General features: G+C 37.7%; 1 protein-coding gene across 2 annotated transcripts in view; it reads left to right on the forward strand.

The window, feature by feature from the left end:
- The first annotated feature begins 1,476 nt into the window (after window positions 1-1,476).
- The window catches only part of LOC116670583 (voltage-dependent calcium channel gamma-5 subunit), a 39,589-nt gene continuing 18,606 nt past the window's right edge, over window positions 1,477-22,459 (forward strand). Inside the window, exons 1-6 of one of the 2 annotated variants that reach the window (XM_032501163.1) lie at window positions 1,477-1,728; window positions 10,837-11,078; window positions 14,629-14,715; window positions 16,123-16,263; window positions 16,617-16,762; window positions 17,479-17,768. In XM_032501163.1, coding sequence (XP_032357054.1) covers window positions 10,883-11,078; window positions 14,629-14,715; window positions 16,123-16,263; window positions 16,617-16,762; window positions 17,479-17,742 — 834 coding nt within the window. In that variant the 5' untranslated portion in view covers window positions 1,477-1,728; window positions 10,837-10,882 and the 3' untranslated portion in view covers window positions 17,743-17,768. Of the gene's footprint in view, window positions 1,729-10,836; window positions 11,079-14,628; window positions 14,716-16,122; window positions 16,264-16,616; window positions 16,763-17,478; window positions 19,906-22,459 lie in introns of those variants that run through there. The other variant, XM_032501171.1, reaches the window with a different exon arrangement.

Here is a 22,459-nt window from a genome sequence, read left to right on the forward strand (position 1 = left end):
CATATACAACCATGTTGTCTTGTTATAAAGACAACTAACTATCTAAGAAGATATTGAAGTTTAGTGACAGTAAACTATATACTAGTCCATTACCATGGGGAGATTATGGTATTTAATTTTTAAAGCCTTGCTCTTGCTTCACCTTGCTCTGGGCTCAGTATTTCCCAAATACATAAGAATGCTAGGAAAGTTCATGTTTGCCGTCAGGAGCCCGAATTTTGCTTTTCGCTTTGATGTTTGATTGTCAAAGTAGAGTAGAAAATATCAGAAGAGATAATTTGCTTCAACAGCATTCAATGACGAAATGTTAGAGAGAAGCAGTGATACAAAATGGGACGAGGAAGGTCCTGATAGCTATCCTGTGAGGAAAATGAGAAGCTTTGTGAAAGGCCAAGTCAGAGCCAAGCTGATGACAGCCTCTGGCCTATGTGATTGGCCGGGGACAAAATGTGGTTGTTAGTCATACACATGCATGGGATTCACCAGATACTCCTAAATGATTGAATGACTGTCCATACGATCAGAGACGGTTTGTATTGATTTTAGTCTTACAGCAGTACTATAAATCTGTGTCGTCCTGAACATGTGACCTAATGCTATCGTAAAACTATCCCATTTAACACAAATGTAGCTTGGTTTAGTAAAAAAAGGTCATTTATTTGTCAAGGGAATGTTTATGTAGTATATAGAAGGTTCCGGATCTCATGTGGAAACATGTCACAAACATTCCACGTGAAATATGAATGAAGATGTTATGTAGATGCATTTTATTAAGGGATGCCAATACAAAACAAAAGAACCAAAGCCACTGAAAGATTTGGTTTGAAGGCCCATTTTCATTGGCAGAATATTCCCTTCAGTTTTGGAAGGCAGAGCAAACAAAATCCAAACAAAACCACAGTTTGTGACTTAAAGGGGAAGCCAATTCAGATGTGCTGAAACATAAGGGAAGAATGTAAGGAAATAAACAAAATAGAAAGGCAGAGACTGCCAAAAAGGCTTCTCATCAGAGTCAGAGATAACACTTATTATGTTGTGTCATCCTGCTGCAGCCTCTTTTTTTAGAAGCAAATACACAGCAATTTTTGCTGAGTTACTATAGCAATGAAAGGATGGTTGATTGTGGTGAGAATAGAATTTTGTACAGAAAAGTAATGGTGTTTTTCTTGGGAGCTGGCAGCTTTGACTGGCTAATCAAACCTTGCTCATAGTCAATATGCATTATGAGGGATGTCCAGTGACGTTTTCTGTCACAGTCACTCAGACTACATTGTAGGCCTAACGATGGTATTAATGTGTGGCACATAAAAGATAGGCCATGTGTGCATTTCAGGAATCTATAATAGCTTAGTGTTTGATTTTCAGAACACAAGCTTACTAAATCCAACATTTGCTTAAAACATCAGAGTTGTGTTTGGTTAGATTTATGTTTATATATCTATTATTACAACTTTATATGCACACAGCAGTCCCTGTCCCCAGCACACCTGAACAGAGGTGGAGTGCGGAGTTGGGCGCCACGTGCCACGCGCCACGCGCCACGCTGTTAGTGCTGGCTTGTATAGTAGTGGTGCGCGAGCTACGCAGCCACGGGTCCCGTCCGCCACACAGGCTCATCTCGCGCCAAAACCAAGACAACACGGACCGACTGGACAGAGAGAAACAAGAGGAAAAAGAATAAAGGAAGAGGGAGAGCCGTGCTTTCATCAGCGAGTCTTCTTCGTTAAGGTAATACATTATTTGATATGTGTTTTTCTCAAGTGCGTTTTGAGATAAATGTCACAGTCGACGTTATGTGCAGCGAAAGGCGCTGTTGATTGTTTCTACTTGATTATTTATTTGTTGTTTGTTGTGAAGCTGAGGCTTGTTTGCATACTTAAAGAGTCAAAATGTCCTTGCAATCGTGATCGAAGTAGAAGCTTCTGCTAACTTACATTCGCTCACTTTACCCACATTTTTATGTGAAGAGTGGAATTTACTCGTCGTAAACACATGGGATATGCTAATCGAGATATAATGCACTGTTATTTAAAGAAAGAGAAATAAGTGTGAAAACGCTCATTTTTAGGATGAGGGGAAATGAAAAGAGAAAAGGTGAAAAATAGAGAATTAAATAACTTCATGTAGTCTAATGCCATACAGTCCCCATTTAAAAAGAACTTGACTAAACTACGTTTACACTGGATATTCCAGCGCCAATAAAGACGTGTGCGAACAGGGTTTAGAAGACATAGCTTCCACTACATTCACGTGTAGCAACACGCTCCATGGACTGACTGACTGTTCAGCATGGGAACGTTAGTGAGAGTTTCAACACCGCGGACAGCGACTGCAGCTCAAGCCAAACATTAAACGACGTGTGAAACAAACAGCTGGCTCTGATTGCTACAGAGGATGTAGCCAACAAATAGACTCCGACTAAACACACTGATACTACTGACCAACAACTACAACGGTGTTTTGGTTTTAATATATTTGAAAAATTCTGATAAAATCATGTAAATTCACAAACATTTAGATTTTGTTAATTTTGCCTATTTTTTAATCTGATTAGTACCTAAAGGTCTTATCAAATTTTATATTTACCACTTGTACCACTGCTACAGAATGGTAATTACAAAATGTTTTCTGGAAGTGAACAACAGTAAACAAATATGTATGGCGAGGCCTTGAGGCTGACAAAGAATCCTCATTGTTCCAGCCAAACAACTACTGTTATAGCTCAAATTTAGACTGAGATTGTGTGGGCTGCAGAAGGATTCGGCAATGTAAGAAGAAAAAAATATTTCTAGCCACTGTTAAGTACAGGCTGGTAACTCCTCTCCGTATGAGAGTTGTTGTGGACTTGTTGCAGTGAGACTGATATATATTAGATATATCATATCAGGTCATCGTTGTACATGCTATTTGGACAAATTGTTCAGTCTTCCTCTTTTTTCACCTTTTTCCCCTCCCAATTTCCTCCACCCATATGCAACATCACTGTCCACAGTTCACCAATCAGTAGCAGTGACACAGGTCACCATTAATAGAAATGTCTGAATTCCATTATAAACATGCCTGTCCTCAATGTGTATTGGACTGTTGGTGTTGTGGCTAGTTAGTTTGCAAAAAGCTTGTTTGATATTACAAGATAGACTAGAGATAGATTTTGTTTTGATAGAAGCCATCTTGATGAAGAGAATAATTGGCTATAATTAATTCTGTAAATTCCTGTTATTTCTGTTTAGTTTTTTGTCATGAAGATGTGAAGACAATATATGTTCATTAAAAAGGTTTAGTTGCATTAGTGGGTACTGATTTGTTTTCCTTACGTAATTCTTTAGTAACTCACTATTCTTAGAGTATATATAAAGCTTGCAGAACAATAACCAGTCAAAATCTGGTGTTATGGTTAGGGTTAGGGTTCATCCGTGAAGAGAACACCTCTAAAACGTGCCAGACACCATTAAATGTCAGCATTTGCCCACTTAAGTCAGTTGCAATGATGAACTGCAGTCAGGTCGAGAGAGAGATGAACCCTAACCGTATAACACATTATATTTCTTCAATGTCTTTCTCTGGTTTTTAACTGTATCGCCAAACCAGCATGTAAAATGCACTACCAAATAGGAAGCACTGTGTTGGGGCACGCTCATCAGTCCATTCAAGCTTGATTAATCCAGAGGATTCTATGTATAGTGTTACCTGGCAACAGGCCTAAGTCAAACACTTATAAATGGGAGACTTGTTCTCACAACGAACACGGGAAAATGGATGTTAGTGCTGTGGATCACTGTTTTTTGTGCCAGCCACAACGGAGTGTCAACCCTTTTAGAGATCAGTACTGTGTTATTCATTTGTGTGTTATTAGATTAAACAGACCTGTCTGTCATCTTTGCTACAAGGATTTACATGGAATTAAAGGCGTTCAGGATAATTTTCTCCGACCTACACCACGTTTTGGTAAAGCAAACAGGGTCTTTTGCAGTGAAGACATGTAAGTTAAAGTCTTTTTTCAGCCTTCTATATTTTATATTTACTATTACATATCTTTGATCTGCGGAAGATATTAGAAATGCAAAGAATAAACTGACTGACAAGCTATCCACACACATTCTGCTAATGACACTGTATGAAGGAATACACAGGGGATGGCAGCTCAAAGCCAAACCATTTACTAAAAGACATAAGGGAAGTGCCTTTGGAACAGCATGAAAGGCTTGGGCTATATCCAGAGCTGCCCCATCAAATTAAGATGATCTGGCAACCTTACAGATGTGCTGCGTTTTGATGCAGTCTGTTCTAAAGTCTTAAGGGCAAGGGAAGAGAACATGTTCTACATGAGCAGGTTCAACTGTTTAAATGCAAATGTGTTGCAACATTTAACAGCCAGTTGATTGATTTGATGCCCTGAATCTTGTGATTTCACTGTGGAGAAGAGGTGAGAATATGACACAAAAATGTTCACTTCACTCAGTGTCTTGACAGCTTGCACAACTACCACTTCTGTCTGCTGTTCGCCAGATGATGCACTTTAATTCGCCTGGCACACAGCCAAGATTTGTATTGTCACGGTTTTGGTAGACCTTCAAGGGAGGGCTGAGGCATCTCCAAAATTAGACCACAGAGTAATCATTATTGCTTTCTAGCTCCCTACTGGAGGCCAGCACAACCATAATGGCTGATATATAATAGCATATGGGAAAAATGTCCTCTGTGTATCACCGTTAACTATTAGAATCACACAGTCGGGTACCAGACAACTCAGCAACGGCTGCTATGTTATAATGGGAAGAGTCCTTTAAAGATTTTATTGGATAATTATCTAATAAGTGCACAGCCCATTTTAAAATGCTTGAAGGGGGGCGTGTATCGCAACAACTTTATTATAGTCATTTTGTAAACCAATATTGGGTAGGATCCTTAACTATATTGAAAGAGTTTTACTTTTTCAGAAACATAATATGTAATATTGACAAAATGGGAACAATATTAATGGTGAAGTGGCTCTGATTTGCTTGACAGAATGTATGGCTTATCTTGGCTTCTTTCTATACAGTGAACTGCCTTATTTACTATTTATGACTTGGAAAGAAAGGTTGTCCTTGTTGTAATTGTCCTCCTTAGAGTGAGTAACTCTGGTAGATACCACGTACTGTATATGACATATAGGGTAGAAGACACCAAATGCAATCGAGGATAAAAACACAATAAAGTCCACATAACATCAGGACAAGACAAACACTTACAGAGTGTGTAATAATCAATGACATAACATAAAAACAATTCTTCAATAAATAATAGAAAAGGAACTGATCCCTTGTTTTATTCTGCTAACCTCTCTAGTAACCAGTCCTTGATTCTCTTTTTGAAAGAGTTAAGGGTGGAAATGACTTTAATTTGCCGGACTAACTTGTTCCACTGAACTGCCCCTATATTGGCAAAAGTTCCTTTTCCCTAACACTCTTACATGTACAAGGACACAGGTCTGATATGCTGTGAGTTTACATATTGTGTGTGTCCTTTACCTTAGTAATAAGACAACAAACAATATTGGGGCACTACCAAACAACATTTTATGGATCATGGTCCGCCTTGACATAATAACACGAGACTCAACAGGAAGCCAGTTGAGCTCAACAACTTGTGCCCTACATATATAAGACCTATGGTCCATGTTCAGAATAATTCTTATTAATTTATTCTGTGCAGTTTGCAGACTCCCCTGGAGTCGGTTTGTTAGACCTTCAAACCAGAAAGTATATGCAAATAAAAAACGATTTAAAATTAAGGTGTTGGCTAAAATGATCATTGTTGACCTATTAAAAACTTGTGAGTCTCTAGAAAACTGGTGGTATTTTTAAAACTATAATTGTTGTATAAAATTGTCACATTTGAATTTGTGATGTCACTGTTGCTATGTAAAAATGGTTGTAAAATCAACCTTCTATACCATTATTTTATTCTAGCATTGCTTTTAACACTGGAGGACATTTTGGACTGCCAAAATACAGAAGAATACAGCATTCTTTGTACTACTACTATGACGAGTGACCCACTCCATCTATATACTTCTGTGAAGACAACAGAGAGTGGCTTTAGACAGTTTGTGGGTCGGTGAAATGCTCTTTAATGCATGAAGATGCTTTCATGTAGCTCTTGTCCCAAGAGTTTGCGTGATGTGATTATTGTGGGCATGTGTTGTGTTTAGTACGTCTACTTAAACTGTACAAGCAGATCTCAACAGGCTGATGATGTTGGCAGCCAGCTTAATCCAGCTGTGTTTGTGGCTTGATGATTTACCTCCTCACTCATGCATTGGACTGCCATTGTCCTCAGCCAGCCCTTGCAACATCAACCAACAGCAACTTACTCCCACAGTGTTAAGTCTCCTGTCCACAGAAGCAACAGAGGGACTGCACTCACAGCTACACTCCTACAGCCACAGTAGCTAACCCTCAACAGAGACAAATTCAAATGAAGGTGTCAGTTGTTTTGCAGTGACATTCAGTGTTTGTTTTTTAACAGTCACATGCCATATTCATCTAGTTCAATTGTTTTATTCTTGTACTAATTTCATTAAGTCAGACAATGATGATGTAAAACAAAATCCACTGTCATTCATCTTGTCTACCCGGATAAGTATTGGGTTCTAATAGTTTACTGCAGCCATTCCTCTGTTACTAAAACAGTTGTCCCAACAGTTGATATATTGTTTATCTTTGCAATTGTTTTACTGTCAATGCCAAAGAAAGATCACTAAATTCAGAACCTTATGTAGCATTGTTATGTTATATAGTGGGCATATCTCAAAATCTACTGCTGTTTCTTGTACCAAAAAAACCGTTTTAAAATCACAACATCACATTTGCCTAACTTACAAGCTGTCTTCTTAAGCCATTGATTATATTTTACAAGCCTTTATATTCTATATTCTTTTGCCAGAAAAATACAATATAAAACTTAATGTTACTTTACGGGTCAGCTATGTTCCTGCCCTGCCTTCCTTTGACCAATTATAGATGTGAATTGCAGTGGAGGTCCTTAGTATTCAACAACAGTTAAAAACAAGTGAGACATCTGTGTTACTCTTTGACAGGAGGTTAGGTGCACGATAGCAAAGTAGACAGAAGTGGAATGGCCTACTTTTGGTGATGACGTGCCCTTTACTCTCGCAGTGGTGTGCTTGTGTCTTACTTGATGGCAGCATGGCCCCTGGACACCTAGTGTCTTTGTTTAGTACCTCATTAACTGTTGAACATGCACATATTATCTAATTTCTTTTAGTCAGTCCTATTGAAAAATGTTTTTATTTTACATTATGGATATTATAGGTCTTCTGTAAAATTTTTGTATTGTTAACTTGATTACTGTAGCTTTGTTTTTTGTACAAGAAGAATATATTTTTAGGGGGACAGTATATATGTAAAGCTTCTGCTAAATGTTCAGGCCCAGTTTGTGTTTAGGCAGGAGGGGATACTAGTTTAGTCACAGTTTCAAACAGATTTAAAGGAAATGCTGATGTTAATGCAGGCAAGAGGATGTTTGTGTGTCCCTTTGCAGGCAGGGAGGATCACAAGGCTTTTTTGTTAGTTTGCTGTGGCTTTGAATATTTAATGAGAAACATTTCTCAATAACAATGAAACGTTTTTTTCTCAACTGAGATCAGTCAGCATTTATAATTCTTTAGATCTTTAGAGACCAGAAGAATGAGTAGAATTATTAGTATTCATGAAAGATTGAATGTGATTTTGTTACGTGCTTTTGTGTGTGTGTGTGTGTGTGTGTGTGTGTGTGTGTGTGTGTACCAAGGGAAGCAAGACGAGAGAAACAGTTTAGCTAAATCTAAGTTCAAACCTGTCCAAAATCATATCATCTTTTATGGATACAGAAAGCTGGTAAACATCACTCACAATTTTTGTAACTCATAAGCCTTTTCCCAACTGACATTTTGATATCAGAAAGAAAGAGATGCACAGGTGTATCTAATAACGTTCATTATGGTTCCAATACATAGGTATCCAGATAGCCAGTGAGCCAGCACACACAATAGCAGGTCTCTGGATATGTCATCCCTAAATGAAAGGAATGCAGCAAATATAAATGTAATTAATTAGACATTCCTTTGTCCACGGTACTCGGAAATGCTAGAAAATATTTTGGGAAATACTCTTCTCAGAAACTGCCACTTTAGAAGCTGCTTGAGAGTTCTGTCTTAACTCCTAATTATGCTAAGCTAAGCTACCCAGGTGACAGTAACTCAGCGTTGGTTGTTCCTACTTTAAAGGCAAAGTCATTATCTTCACTAGAAAGCTTTTATTTTGAAACACTACATTCAGTGTGTCATTCAGCAGCTACACCTAAGTGTGGTGCATTGTTCTTAAAATAGACAAACTTCTCTTACTTAACATTATGGTGGGCTGTTTTGATTTAGATACACAGGGGCAATCTGGTTTTGATTTATTTGTACCTGTCTTAGGCAAATGTCATAGTCCATGTGGTGACCTCAGTTGGATATTGTTATCAGGTGTCAGTCTATCTTGATCCGCTCTGGCTTTAACCATGTGAATAGTGTTTGTGTCGAAACCATTTGTCAACAGCTATTGCACCAATAATCATTATTTATCTGGTCTTTAATAGGTCACAGGATAGCAGCTGTATGTCACAGCAAAACAATTCTAATCATGGGTGTATTTATAACACATATAATAATTTACATTGTTATCATCAATAAGCAATGTAACATAAATATCAATAACTGTGGCTATTTTTTAATAAAGCATTGTCGCTAATATTGCAATATTCTTTTCTATTTTTGTAGGTACTTGATAGGTACCACTAGCCTAAATCACTCCTCTATTTTATCTTTTGGTAATGAGACCATATTTTTAAAAGTCTATATTTAGGGACAGTCAGCACTTCAATGTGTGCTTTTTGTGCTGTATGACTAAAAACAGCCTTCTGCTGAGTGCAGTGACACACAAAAGTCTATTAGTGGAGAGCATGCATCTTGTCCTAAAGTTGTAGCTTGATGCTAAATGACTAAAAATAGAGCCATGGATATTATAAATGAATGTCCACTGATTGCACTATGGTCAAGAATAGCTGAGGTATAAGTCCTTTCTCATTAATGCTGGTCCTTTGTGCTTTAGTGAACTCTGATTGCGTATATTTGCATCTCAACTGCTTCCAGTCACCATCAGTCCATCCTCAAGTGACATAAAAAAGACACTTGTTTCTAGTTAAAAATAGTCCAGATTAAACTTAGTGTTCTTTTTTACACCACGTTTTTCTTTTAAAAAAATTAAATAGTCACATTACTTTACATTACATCATGCATGTTACTGAAGGATATTGTCATCGTAATTTTCCATAAGAAAATGAAAGAGGTCCAACATGCCTTGCTCTATTGTTCCCAGGTTATCTAGGATGAGTGATAATAACTGAAAGTATGCATGATCGCGCCGATGCTTACCCATACCCACATACATACCCACACGGTCTGGAGTGTATGCTTGGCCTGCACAAAATATTAATTGAACATTAAAATTAGATGATTAAGTTGTCTTATTTTCTATAACAACCCATAGTTTTTATATATTTGTATGGTGTGGCAAAATGACTACATGTGAGAAATGCCCAGAACCTGTCTAATCTATAAGATACAGGAAATTTAAACATGATTAGTTCCAGCGCCTCCTCTCTGCTGAAAACATGCAATTTGGTAAAATATTAGTTATTAGTACTTCTTAAAAGCTCTATTTATAACCATGAGCAGCACCACATCTCATCCCTCATACATCTAATTGTTCTGTCTGTTGAACAACTGGTTCTGCACTGCAAGCTGGCAGATGTGTGGAGATTTCACTACTCCATTCTACTAAGGCCTTACATCCAGTTGGATACATGAATTTTATGAAAACTATCAAATCCTTTGACATTTTTATTCCATCTTTCCAGTTTCCTGTTGGTGCTCAATATGGCAGCCCACTGAAAACTCATTATGTAAAATCAATTCCTTTTGATACGTATTCTATGCCAAGCTCCCCAGCACTCCAGCTTCCGGCAAATGTGGGCAACAGCTACCATATGAACAGATCCATCACTTCGTGTGATGAGCAAACACATTCAAATGCTCTCATCATCTGCATGCTGCTGCATCACTAGATGTGACAGAGCGGAAGTGGCTTCTAATGAGATATTAGTAGCTGTGTGTGATAATAGCAGAATGTGTAGGAAAAGCAGTCTTATTATTCTCTTTTGAGCATTAACAGTGCTTTAAGTTATAGTGTAGTTTTTTTCTGCAGGCAGTTGGAGGACAATCAAATTAAATACTTTAATTTTGTTCAAAGACTTAATTCGCTAAGTCTTTGTCCCTGCTCTATGTCGTTGTTTGAATTCCAAGAGACGTGAAGGAGAGGGGACCTTTCCCAGATTTATTTTTCAGATATGAGGAAAGGCTTTTTTAAAGGCTTTCTATTATAATATTCCCAAATACTACTTTTCATATATTTCCAAATCATCTCTGATGGTGTCAGCTGTGGAACATCTCTATTGTAAACTTGAATTAAGATGAAACAATAAACTTCTGAACTTTACCTAGACTGTCTCATCACTTGGCAACCCACAGATATGTTATCTATCACTTCAAAACTATTGATCACATGGTTATACAATGTCACTGTGATAAAGAGTTGTGCTTTTTTCAGTTATTGTATGACGGTGTCACAAAGCAAAGTGTGACTCAGTACAGTAAATGTGAGTGACAATTTAAAACATGTTTTTATAACTACTTGCTCCCCTTTTATTTTGGGGAACTTGGTGAAGATGTTTTTCTTTATTTTCCTCTCCCAGCTCCCCTTTCTGCCGGCGGCGCCCCCCCTGCTGTTGAGGCTGTGGTATGAGCCTATGTGGCAGAAAGGCGCTGACTTTGCTGAGCAGCGTGTTCGCTGTTTGCGCTCTGGGCCTGTTGGGGATCGCTGTAAGCACAGACTACTGGCTCTACCTGGAGGAAGGCGTCATCCTTCCCCTCAACCAGACCAACGAGATACGCATGTCCCTTCACTCTGGCCTCTGGAGGGTTTGCTTCTTGGCTGGTGAGTTAGTATGAAGTTTGAAACATGTACATAAAGAATATTCTTCCCTCACTCCTCAAGGTACGGCAAACCATAAAGTCTATATCTCATTTCAGTCCGGACTTCTGTTTTATTCAGATACAGAGCTTTATGACCTATTTGGTAGTGATTAATTTGATTGTAATCACTGGTAAATACCAATTATAATTCAACATTTTAGATATTTAGTCATCCATGAAGTATTGATTGCTGCCAGATTACACAGCCGTTCTACATGAAAATGTTGCATGCAAAATCTTTCAAAGGATTAGGTGTTTTACACAAATATTTACAATAATTTGTGAACTATCAGTGAATTCAGCACGCCTTGAATTGTATGAAGAAAATTTGCATATGGTTTACATTAACAAGTCATTAACCATGACAGTTTGATAAATCTGGGCCTATAGATAATTTATGTTGCGCAATCACAGTTCCTTGTGCTCTTGTGCTTCTTTACTATGTGTTTGAACACTTAAATATTTTAACTTTGCCTTAACCTCTGTACAGCGATACAAGTTCCTTTCATATTTGATTTCAACACTCTACTTTAATATTAGGATGCATCCTTTAAAGTGTCAAGTATTTATTTTCCATTTGAAAGATTGGCTTTGCTATATGTCTTTTTTCATGACTTACCCGGTGGCTGACTTCTATTCTATGGCACCAAAGGCACTTTAGATTGATTGATTGATTTTCCTTTTCCTTCTTTGTGACCTGCATCTCTTTTCCACCATAGCACTCAGCATAATAAACAAGTATCACATACTGTACAGTTTGAAAAAGCGTGTGTGTTTCTACAGTTTAACACCTCTTGGCCTTTCAAAACAGCATTCCTCCCCAGCTCCAACATAACAAAGACATCCTTGAAATCACTGTTTGCTTTATTCATTTTATTCATATTAATTTCTTAAAGACACCCCTTAGAGTGAACCAGGCATCAACTATTGCTCTTATCCTTTGCTCCCTCTGATAATGGCAACATCTTCTCTGGCAACTGCTTCTCTTCACAGTCGTCAGACTCATCTACCAACCCTAATAGAACTGGCTCAGGTCTGCCTCGGACCAGCTTTTCATTATGCTGTTATAGTTTTAGACTACCGGGGGACTTCCTTCCTTTGACATACTGAGCTCCTCTCTCCTCTCCCTTTCAATCTGTGTGCATCCATGTCCCAGAAATGTTTTTTACTAACCTAGCTGTGGGGACCTTATTGCCCGGTGCGCTTATGTTTTCTGTCGCCCAGCAGTAAAAGGAAGTTTTCCTCACCACCCAAGGTTTTTCAATGAAAGCAAGTTTTTCCTTGCCACTGTTGGACTAAATGCTTGCTCTTGGGGGAATTACCGGAATTGTTGGGTCTTTATTAATGATAGAGTGTGGTCTAGACCTACTCTATCTGTAAAGTGTCTTAAAATAACTATTGTTAAGATATATTTCTATAAATAAAATTGAATTGAATTGAATTGAATTGAATTAACCCTTCTTCCACAACTTACCTGCTCTATCCTGTTTTAGGATTCATTCATTCATTGAGCCAGGCAAATGATAGCTAATACAACAGATATTTTTCTGCTATAGCAGGCCATTGCTACAGCATACATTGAGTAATGGTCCAGTGTGTGTTTTAGTGGTAATTGAGTGGCCTTAATTAAATTCAATTGTATTTATAGTATCAAATGATTACACTTGTTATCTCAGGACACTTTGGAGATAGAGTAGGTCTAAACCATACTCTTAATTTACAGAGACCCAACAATTCCCCCAAGAACGTGCACTTGGTACGACAGCGGTGAGGAAAAACGTCCGTATGTCCTAGTTAACTATTCTGATTGCACCCAGAACCAATTACCGAACACTATCACAGGATGTTGTTATGCAAGAGAAGTGAACGGGGTTGAACAGTGTTTTAGTTGGTATTGATGTTGGTTCATCGGGTGTTTGGTTGTTCATTCCTGCATGAGATCTGTAGTGGATCTCTATCGCCATACAGCCAGTCACTGTTAGTGTTGTAAACCATGTTCGATATAGGTCACTGGATTGCTTAAGTATCGTAGGCTGCAAGGCGTGTAACAGGAGTAGCCCTTAATAAATTACATTTAGCTTGGTTTTTCATTTTTAGCATGACCTACCCTTCTTGAAAATGAAAGTGTTTCTTTTGTGTACTTCTTGTAAGCATATTTTCCCCTCAATGCAATCACACTATAAGTCTTTCTTTGCAGTAACTGCCTGACAGCATTATTGAAATCACATTTTTATAAAACGTAATGTATTTCAATGTAATCCATTTTTTTGGCATAATTAACATCTTGCAGTTACATTTGAATTGACTGAAAATTACAGTTGTCATTCTGCAGAGGTGAGTATTAAAAATCTCCATTAGCTTTACAGTCTGGCTACAACAGGAAGCTTGGCAAGTGTGACTGTTAATGAGGACGCATTCCACATCTTTAAATTATGTTTTCATAACCCAGAGGAGGGGAGCCCCAGGGAACCAGAAACCTGCTATTACGCCACATAGTGGCTGGTTAGTTTAGTGACTGACTTAATACCAAAAGCAAGAGTGCGGGAGAGATAATTGACACGCACGCACGCGCGCACGCACGCACGCACGCACGCACGCACGCACGCACTCTCTAGCCAAGGAGGACACAGAGGATTAAAAAAACATGATTGACTCACTCAAGTTTCTGCCTGTAAAAGTGACTGGACAACACAATCTTCTGAACATAGTCATACTGAGAAATACAGAGAGAGTTGTGTGGGGCTGACAGTCTTAATTAGCTTTGTAGCAACTCATTTGGGAATGACTTGCCTTAAATGCCACGGAAGTTCATTAATATCAAAAAGTTACAAACTATAGCTTTAATGTAATAACTTTAATACATTTTAGACCTGACCTGAACCAGTACCAGTATGCATTGCTCCAGCATATCAACATATAACATGCACATTGAAAGCTAATTACATATGCTGAAGAACCCCAAAATCTCACCTCATCTAATCCAGCACCTCATAGTGTGCGTGGTTAATGAAGTGTTGAGAAATAACATCAGTTACTGCAAGAGTGTGTATTTGTGTGTCATTGTGTTTTGGTGCTAGACTTTGTACTTGATGTGTCAAATTGTTAAAAGGAAAGGTGCTAAAAATCATGCTGGGTGTTCCAGTGCACTGACAGCAGAAATTGTGTATAGTATGAAACAAGCTTTTGATGTTCCATTCACTTGCAACAGTTTCACAGAGAAATAAGCTAAAATTGTATCACAACCATTGCAAGTTTACTCATGCCTGCACATAAAAATATATCCTGTCTAGTTACTGAAAACTTGACATTTACAGTTATGACTTTTTAGGTATTATCATTATGCAAAGGCTAAAAGACGTATATGTTTTCTGTTTTACATGCTTCTGTGTTTGACTTTACTTTGTTACAGTGGACTAGTTAACAGTTTAATCAGTTGTGTCCACCCTGATTCTACTCAAGATTTATGTGAACATTTTTATTGAATACATTTCTTTCCTTGTCATTTGTTCCAGGGGAGGAGAAAGGCCGGTGTTTTACTATAGAGTATGTGATGCCCACCAACGTCCAGATGACCTCCGAGTCCACTGTTAGTGTCCTGAGTAAGCAACTATTCACACTCCACTATTATATGAGAATACTTTATGTTTGGTGAAACTGTTAAGGCTCTCAGTGTTTAGATGGAATGGTTTCATTATGAACCACAGTGGCAACTAAGGGCACAGTGGTTGGAGCAAACAGGGTTGTAGTAGTTTTCATATACTGTGGTGGTGATGGTGCAGTGGATATGACACATCCCTTTTGGTGTGGGTTCACTAACAAAATGATACAAAAAAAACTTTCTGATCCATGAAAGTGGCAAACAAGCGGCCCAAGTAGTCTGCTTGATAGTTTCAGCCCGAAAGTTTGTTTGTTTTAAGTCCTGCATCGCACTAGTGGACGGTTACCAATATGCAATGGTGGCGATATGAGGATGCAATATTACAGCAGAGAACAACATGAGCAATTCTTGAATTTGTAAAATAAATTGGGCATCAAAACCCAGTTTCACCCTACGGCCTACAACCTTGGGAATTCAGTTCCAGTCTTCTATGTTTGGTTAGGCACCGGCCCTGTGGTGAGTAGAACTGGGGAGATGGCATGGACCTTGAGTGCATTACGCACTAAAGTAGACAAGGTTTAGGGGAATCCCCCCAAAACATTTTAATGTGTTTAATCTGAGCATAAAAAGGTAAAATACTTCAACTGACTTCTGAGATGCAATGAATTTACAAATTACTGATAATAGCTAATATAAAAGTGTCAATAGGTGGCTTATACAGTAGTGTTGAAAAGTGACTGTTGCCCAATGGATATGCCATAAATTCAAGTACACTTGGCACTGATCAAATAAAGTTAACTGCATGAATTAGTTGTATCTCTTTATTCATAACTAAAGCTTTTTCTGAATTTGCCCATGTTTCAGGCTCCACATTAATCCAAAAAAACTCACTTTTACTTTACTTTTCCAAGACTTTAATGTGATGTTGGATATCTAGATTGCAATAGGCAAGTTCCAATACACAATCCAAACTTTACTCAACTGATTAAATAACCAGTTCCATTAAGAATATGGCCTTAAACATCTGGTCCACTTAGCAGGAGGGGTAACATTTTGTGTAACACAATGGGGGTCTTGAAAGAAGTATTACCTACTGTGCCATTTGCTCACAGTGGGGAGGTCCAGCTTCATCTTGATATAAATAAGAAACCATGTACTACAGTAAACCCACAAGATGCGGCATTGACGAGTAAGACCAGCCTTAGTGGAAAACCTCATGCTGACTCTGAAAAGGAAAACTTTCATAAAAGGTCTCAGGAAAAAAATCACTGAAGAAAATGCACAAAAAAACAAAGAAAAAAAGTTTGCATTTGGACAAAGTAGTAACAACCCCTGTATAATAAGTACATCTCAAATCAAATTCAGTAAAAGTTTTTCAATCCAAAACAAACTCCTTGTCTTCTTCCAGAGATGATCCGTTCTGCCACACCCTTTCCTCTGGTCAGCCTCTTCTTCATGTTCATTGGTTTTGTACTGAGTAACATCGGCCACATCCGCCCCCATCGCACCATCCTGGCCTTTGTTTCTGGAATCTTCTTCATCCTGTCAGGTACTTGTTTTGGCTTTTACTTACAACTCTTCCATGTTAGTGAATACACAAACACTTAGAAACATAAAACATGCATGTAAGTACGTGAACTTGCGCTGAAAATCTAAAGTGATGTATAATAAACATTGTTGTCATGTTGTAGTGTTGGTTTAGGTCTAATCTGTGCCACTTAGATGTAAGAAAAAAGCAAAGTGAAACATACTGTTATTGTTCTAAAAACAAACTGTCATCAGTAGATAGTTTGTTATAGTTTTCATAGATTTAAGCTCCCTTTGTTTCTCTCTCTTTCTCTCTTTCTCTCTCTTTCTCTCTCTCTCTCTCTCTTTCTCTCTCTCTCTCTCTGCCTTCCTTAGGTCTCTCTCTGGTAGTTGGTCTTGTGTTGTACATCTCCAACATTAATGATGAAATGTTAAACAGAACCAAAACTAACGAGGCCTACTTCAGCTACAATTATGGCTGGTCATTTGCTTTTGCTGCCATCTCCTTCCTGCTCACTGAGGTAACTGCTCTCATTTATCCTTACATTAATAGCTGAAGTCACCTAAAATCTGCCTATTTGGTGTGAGAGTCTTAATCCATCATTGTTAACAAAAAAGACAGAAACTCATCTTTTAGTGTCTTTATTTTACCAAATCCCTTCCTTCATATTTGCTTCTGTAATGTGTTGTGTTGTGAGAAATAGTACTCATAAAGATGATAATTGAGGGTTTGCTATGATTCCTATGTTTATTCCTTTTCTTTTGTGGATAATTGTTTCTGTCTTTCAACTAAGCCATTAGATCTGCATGTTGCTTTTGCCACTGTTATTCATTCACAACAATCTGTTGTCATGTTGACAGGAAATGTTGAATGAGCATTTTTCTTTCTTTGTGGAATTGGTGTCATTTAAAGAACAGGAAGACAAAAAAAAGAAAGGAAAACAATCCACAGTGTTACAACACAAACATGCACGCTGTGTATGTGCATGCACAAATATTCACTTAAGGGGGAAGATTTCTACTGATTGTTGTACAGCAAAAATAATGAAATCATCAAATAATTGCATAATTGTTTAATGGGCAATCATTTATTTTTAATTAATTAAAAGACTCATTTAAATGGTCGAAAATGCTGTTATGTGTTTGGTTTACAGTGACCTGGATTTTACTCCTGTTTGTGAAAAGAACGTATTTTATTGAATAAACTTTGTGTCTCTTTGCCTCCATTCCTCCCCAGGCGGCAGGTGTTATGTCAGTGTACCTGTTCATGAAGCGTTACACAGCAGAGGAAATGTATCGGCCCCATCAGGGTTTCTACCGGCCTCGCCTCAGCAACTGTTCAGATTACTCTTGCCAGTTCCTCCATCCAGATGCCTTGGCCGGGCGTGGTCGCAGTGCCTCCGCCATCTCCTCTGAGGCCTCCGTCCAGATGAACTCTCACAACTACCCTGCTCTCCTCAAGTGTCCTGAGTATGAACAAATGTCCTCCTCGCCTTGCTGAGGCTGAGGATGAGTTGTTGTGTTGGAGTAAAATTTACAGATAATTTGATATTATCCAGCTTGAATCACTTCCCTCTTCAAGTGTCCTGACTATGACCTGATTCTACCCTCCCCACTGACAATTTCTTATTTACACTTTTTGCTTCTTTGGGGAGTAAAACTTAAGTTGAAGGCTAGCTAGTTCCCTTTATTCTGAGATAACCTTTTACGTTTCAGGTAGAAATGTTAGAGGATGAGAGAGGAAAGAGTTGGACCAGGTTGTAGTTTTATTGATGGGTGACTAGCAACCTGCTCATCTGAGAAAGGTATGGTGTTATCTGAAAGGAGTACCTTACGTAGCCTCAACTTGCAGTGAGTAATTCAGCTATTTGTTTGTAGTAGCCTACTGCCACCATCCTGATAACATTTTGACAGGATAACATGCTGCACATCTGAAGACATGGAGTTTAGAAGTGGATAGGCAACTACTGTATGTGCAAAGGATGCAGAGTCTGCAGGTACAATGAATGTGAATTTCAACCATTCAAATATCATTTCATTTAGCATGCCGTTTGATACACAAATTATTTGACTTGGGTTACAGGCTGGGATAGTTGGGTTTCTGACAAATGGTATTTGATGTTCCATATGAACTTCACCTCTTACGCCACCCTCTGAGTATTTCTGTATCAAGTGTGTCAATTTGCAGATGACACTGGTGTTCAGTTAACAGTCAGAAGTACTTCCCTCTTTAGGTCCTTTGTATAGGAACCATTCATTGTCATGCACCCACAGGTGTTTTCCTAAACGTTTTAAGGTGTAACTGAAGGGTGGAACGCTTTACTTTTTATGTATTTACATATATTATATGTGGTTAGATTACACCCTGTGAAATTCTTCATTCGGAAGCTTGTTTTTTTGGTCCCTTTCAACAGTATTGACACCAAAGGAAAGGTTTGTATTAAATGCTAAGTATGATAAATATTGTTTTTAAAGGCCTACGTCTGAATATATTAATGGTTGTATAAACTTTGAGTGTAAAGGAAACAGCCCAAATAAAAAAAGGCTTTATTTGCTCTCATAACATGTTATTAAGAAAAATACAGGACTGCTTACATTGTTTCAAACAATACAGATGTACATAAACCTCATATGGTATCTGAGAACCTATGATTCCTGCATACGGTGGTCTAAAAGTGTATTTAACCAACATTTAAAAAGAAAACCAGCAGTACAGGGGCAACACTGTTTGATTGTGTTGATCAGATTAGACATTTGTTAAACCATTAAAGAAGAAGAGAAAGCCAATGGGGAGAACATGAAGTTTTTGTGCTCATAGGTTTTTATGGAGAATGTGAATGTGGTGGTATTAAAGAGTATTTTGATATGGAGCCATTGAAAATAGAAGACATGCTGAAGGAAACAATGATGAATGATTTCTTTTGTTGTTGCATATAGTGAAATACCTCTCACACAGAAATATGAAGCCAAATTATAGATGCATATTTTTTCAATTTACCCCCTTCTAATGGCATACATTCTGTTATCCTCAGTGTGTCAAGAAGGAAGTTGTATTCAGGTTAAGTGTCTTAAGGTTAAGTATTGAATATATACATGTCATGCCGTGTGAGTAAACACATTACAGAGAAGCCTATTGTCTTGTGCAACATTTTTTGTTAGTTTAATATATTATTACACTTATGATTATTGTCATTATTTTATGTTGCATGGTGTGCACTACACATATTATTAATGGCATGCAACATTTCATCACTGGATCATGTTATTGCACCTGCACATGTAAAACAAACAGACATATAGGTTAACTAATAAACACAAACTGTGCCAAGCTTTGCTCACTCTGTGTTGATATCTTGACCAGTTTCAGTTTGTTTAATTTGAACATTGTAAATGTGAAATCATCAGAGTGTATGTAGCTTAATTTTGTATAGACTGAAATACATGTAAAAGAAATGGTTAATTTGTTAGAGTAGTAGATTCAGCTGCAGTATATGCATCACATTGAGAATGTGAGCTTTTGCATAATGGTATATAACATAAATGTATTCAGATGGTGTCATTGTCAGACATGAAATGTCAATATCTGTGTATTCTTACAATCAGAGTCATGTTAAATGTGCAATGGAATATGTCAGTGAAATAAAGTTTATTGGGATTTGAGAAATAATACGCTTTCTTCTTCTATCACTGTTTATGTCCCTGAAATGTCTGTATTACAAAGTAATAGACATTTATTATATACATGTATTTATTGTTTATGTCTCATAGCACTGAATAAATGATGTTCATCACTCAATACCCTTTTAAAAGTAAGATCCCATTTTTGGCTGATATTTCTTGCTTACCATTTTGGCAAACATGAAAAAATATTCATATCCCAATAACAAAGCCCTTGACAAAGTCTAAAAAATCTGATTAAATAGACTCTATTGTTACTGAATCGAGAAAAGGACAGCTGAAAGACCTGAGACTGCAGACACTTGAGCTGCTCATTGCTATTGGGGCAGTGAAAACATTGGTTTGATCATCTCATGTACTACATGTACTGTGTTACACTGAAAACATGTCTTAGTCATAAAAGAAAACTTACTTTCAGTAAACTACTTGTTATGGTTAATGTGCAGTACGATGTCACCCTCTGTTGAGACAGAGCGGAAACGCACATCAATGAGACTTCAGGTGTAGATTTTTCTAACAAGATAATATTAACTATTGATCACATGCCTGTTGTTTTTGTAGTTTGGTTGCACAGCTAATACATTTGTCAAAGACCTGGCAAAAGAATATCATGTGATGTCACATTTCTTTCCCACTAACTTGCACTGCAACAGACAACTACTTTTAGAACAGAGTAAATTCTCTTATGAGCCATCAACCCACATTAACATGACTCTCTCCTAAAATAGTGGTAAGGTTAGATCACTGCCACAGAGAGTTAGACACAGTGCCAGACTGAACCACAGCGCTGCTCTGACTGTGAGAGCTGGCACTCATCCATCTGGATGAAAGAGATGTAGTGGGGGCAATCAGCAGGGTGTAAACTGTTAATCTGCATCATGTCCCGATGTGCCTACAAACTAAACGAACGTTTCATCTATTGACATGGTGAGCGGGCACTTTCCCAAATTGATTACCCCTAACAATGAAACGATGTGTTGCAAAGTTCACTGTTGGTGATAAATAATACACATTTAATGGTACACTCTTTGATCTTAATTTACTTACTGTGCCTGATTAGCTTTACTATTAATGAATAAAGTTTACTGTGGCCCTGGGTAATGAGTTTATAATATTTCTCGAAGTATAGCCCATATATGGTGGACAAATTTCTTCCTCCTTCAGAAACTGACTCTTGCTGATGAGAGGTGGTCCAGTATATTTTGACAACAGCTCCATCTAGTGTCATTTCTATTGAGTCACATGGCTTCCCATAAGTAAACACTGTTGAGTTACATGAACAATTCAGAAACTTGTTATTGTCCATATTACAGAGAAGAAGAACTCTACACTCCCCCATTCTTCTTCATGTACTCATGCTTCATGTAAAATAAGAGATGCAGAGCATGTCATTTTCAGAGTTGGAGTAATTCTAACTCTGATTTTTCAATTCTATCCATTTTTTTGCACTTTTACTATTTCCCAACTGAAGTATAAGGTTCATTAACTACAGGAAACAAATGTTGAACCTGCTTTCTTATTGAAAAGCAAGTGAGGCAATGTGGTGGTAGCTTTCCAAAATGTACATGTAATGGGATTGGATTTTAAAATGTTGTTTACAGTCAAAAATAGATTTTCTGGTGCTTGAGATTGAAATAAAGTAATTCGTAAACATTTGTATTAGGTAATCCATATACTAATTTTCTGCACTCATTATGTTAACACACGGTATACCAGAGAAATAACAACATTGTCTTTTACATTTTTTGATATGCTAATAGGTTTTAGCCAAACAACATGAGGCAGTGTAACAAACAGATGCTCTATTTTAAGACTGACAATAGAATTTCTAATTCTATCATTTGCCTCTGTCTAATCCGTCTTAAGTGTTGTTTGAATAAACTCAAAACTCAAAGGGCTGTTGTGAGATTGACCTTTAATGGTTGAAAGACAAAATGAACACAGCACTGCCACATCAAACATCACTGAGGGCATGGAAGTTCCTCTGCATCATGTTCATTTAAAGAAAATAATACATGAGTAAACAAACAATATTTAGATATTATGAGAGTAACCCATCTGCAATTCTTCCTGGTCACATAATCATTATTCATCATGCTCAATTAGTCGGCCTGCTTTAGGGCAAGTTTTCACCCTTTTTAGGCTTGTGCTCCTCTTGGGCCCTGCCCCCTCACTCTGCCAGAGGCCACTGTGTGGTGTCTGTGTCACCAAGTGCAGAGGATCCTCTGGAGGTTTGTGGTTTCAACCACGACATCACTTGTAAGTATTACTAATCTTATTTATAAGCTCATGTTTAACCTCATCAACCAACTGGAAGGTCTGGGCAGGAAGTGTAAAACACGACTTTTTTTAAATTATATAACTAATACATGCATACTGTGAAAACGAAACAAATTTTATTTGAGGAATAAAGGCCAAGAAAATAATCTTATATAAAGACATATTGATCTAAGCACACAATCTCTCTCTCACATTAACTCTCATGAGTCCATGAATAGCACATACACTCGCACCCACACACACACACACACACACACACA

Source organism: Etheostoma spectabile, chromosome 2 (assembly GCF_008692095.1).
Source record: "Etheostoma spectabile isolate EspeVRDwgs_2016 chromosome 2, UIUC_Espe_1.0, whole genome shotgun sequence".
NCBI classification, from domain to species: domain Eukaryota; kingdom Metazoa; phylum Chordata; class Actinopteri; order Perciformes; family Percidae; genus Etheostoma; species Etheostoma spectabile.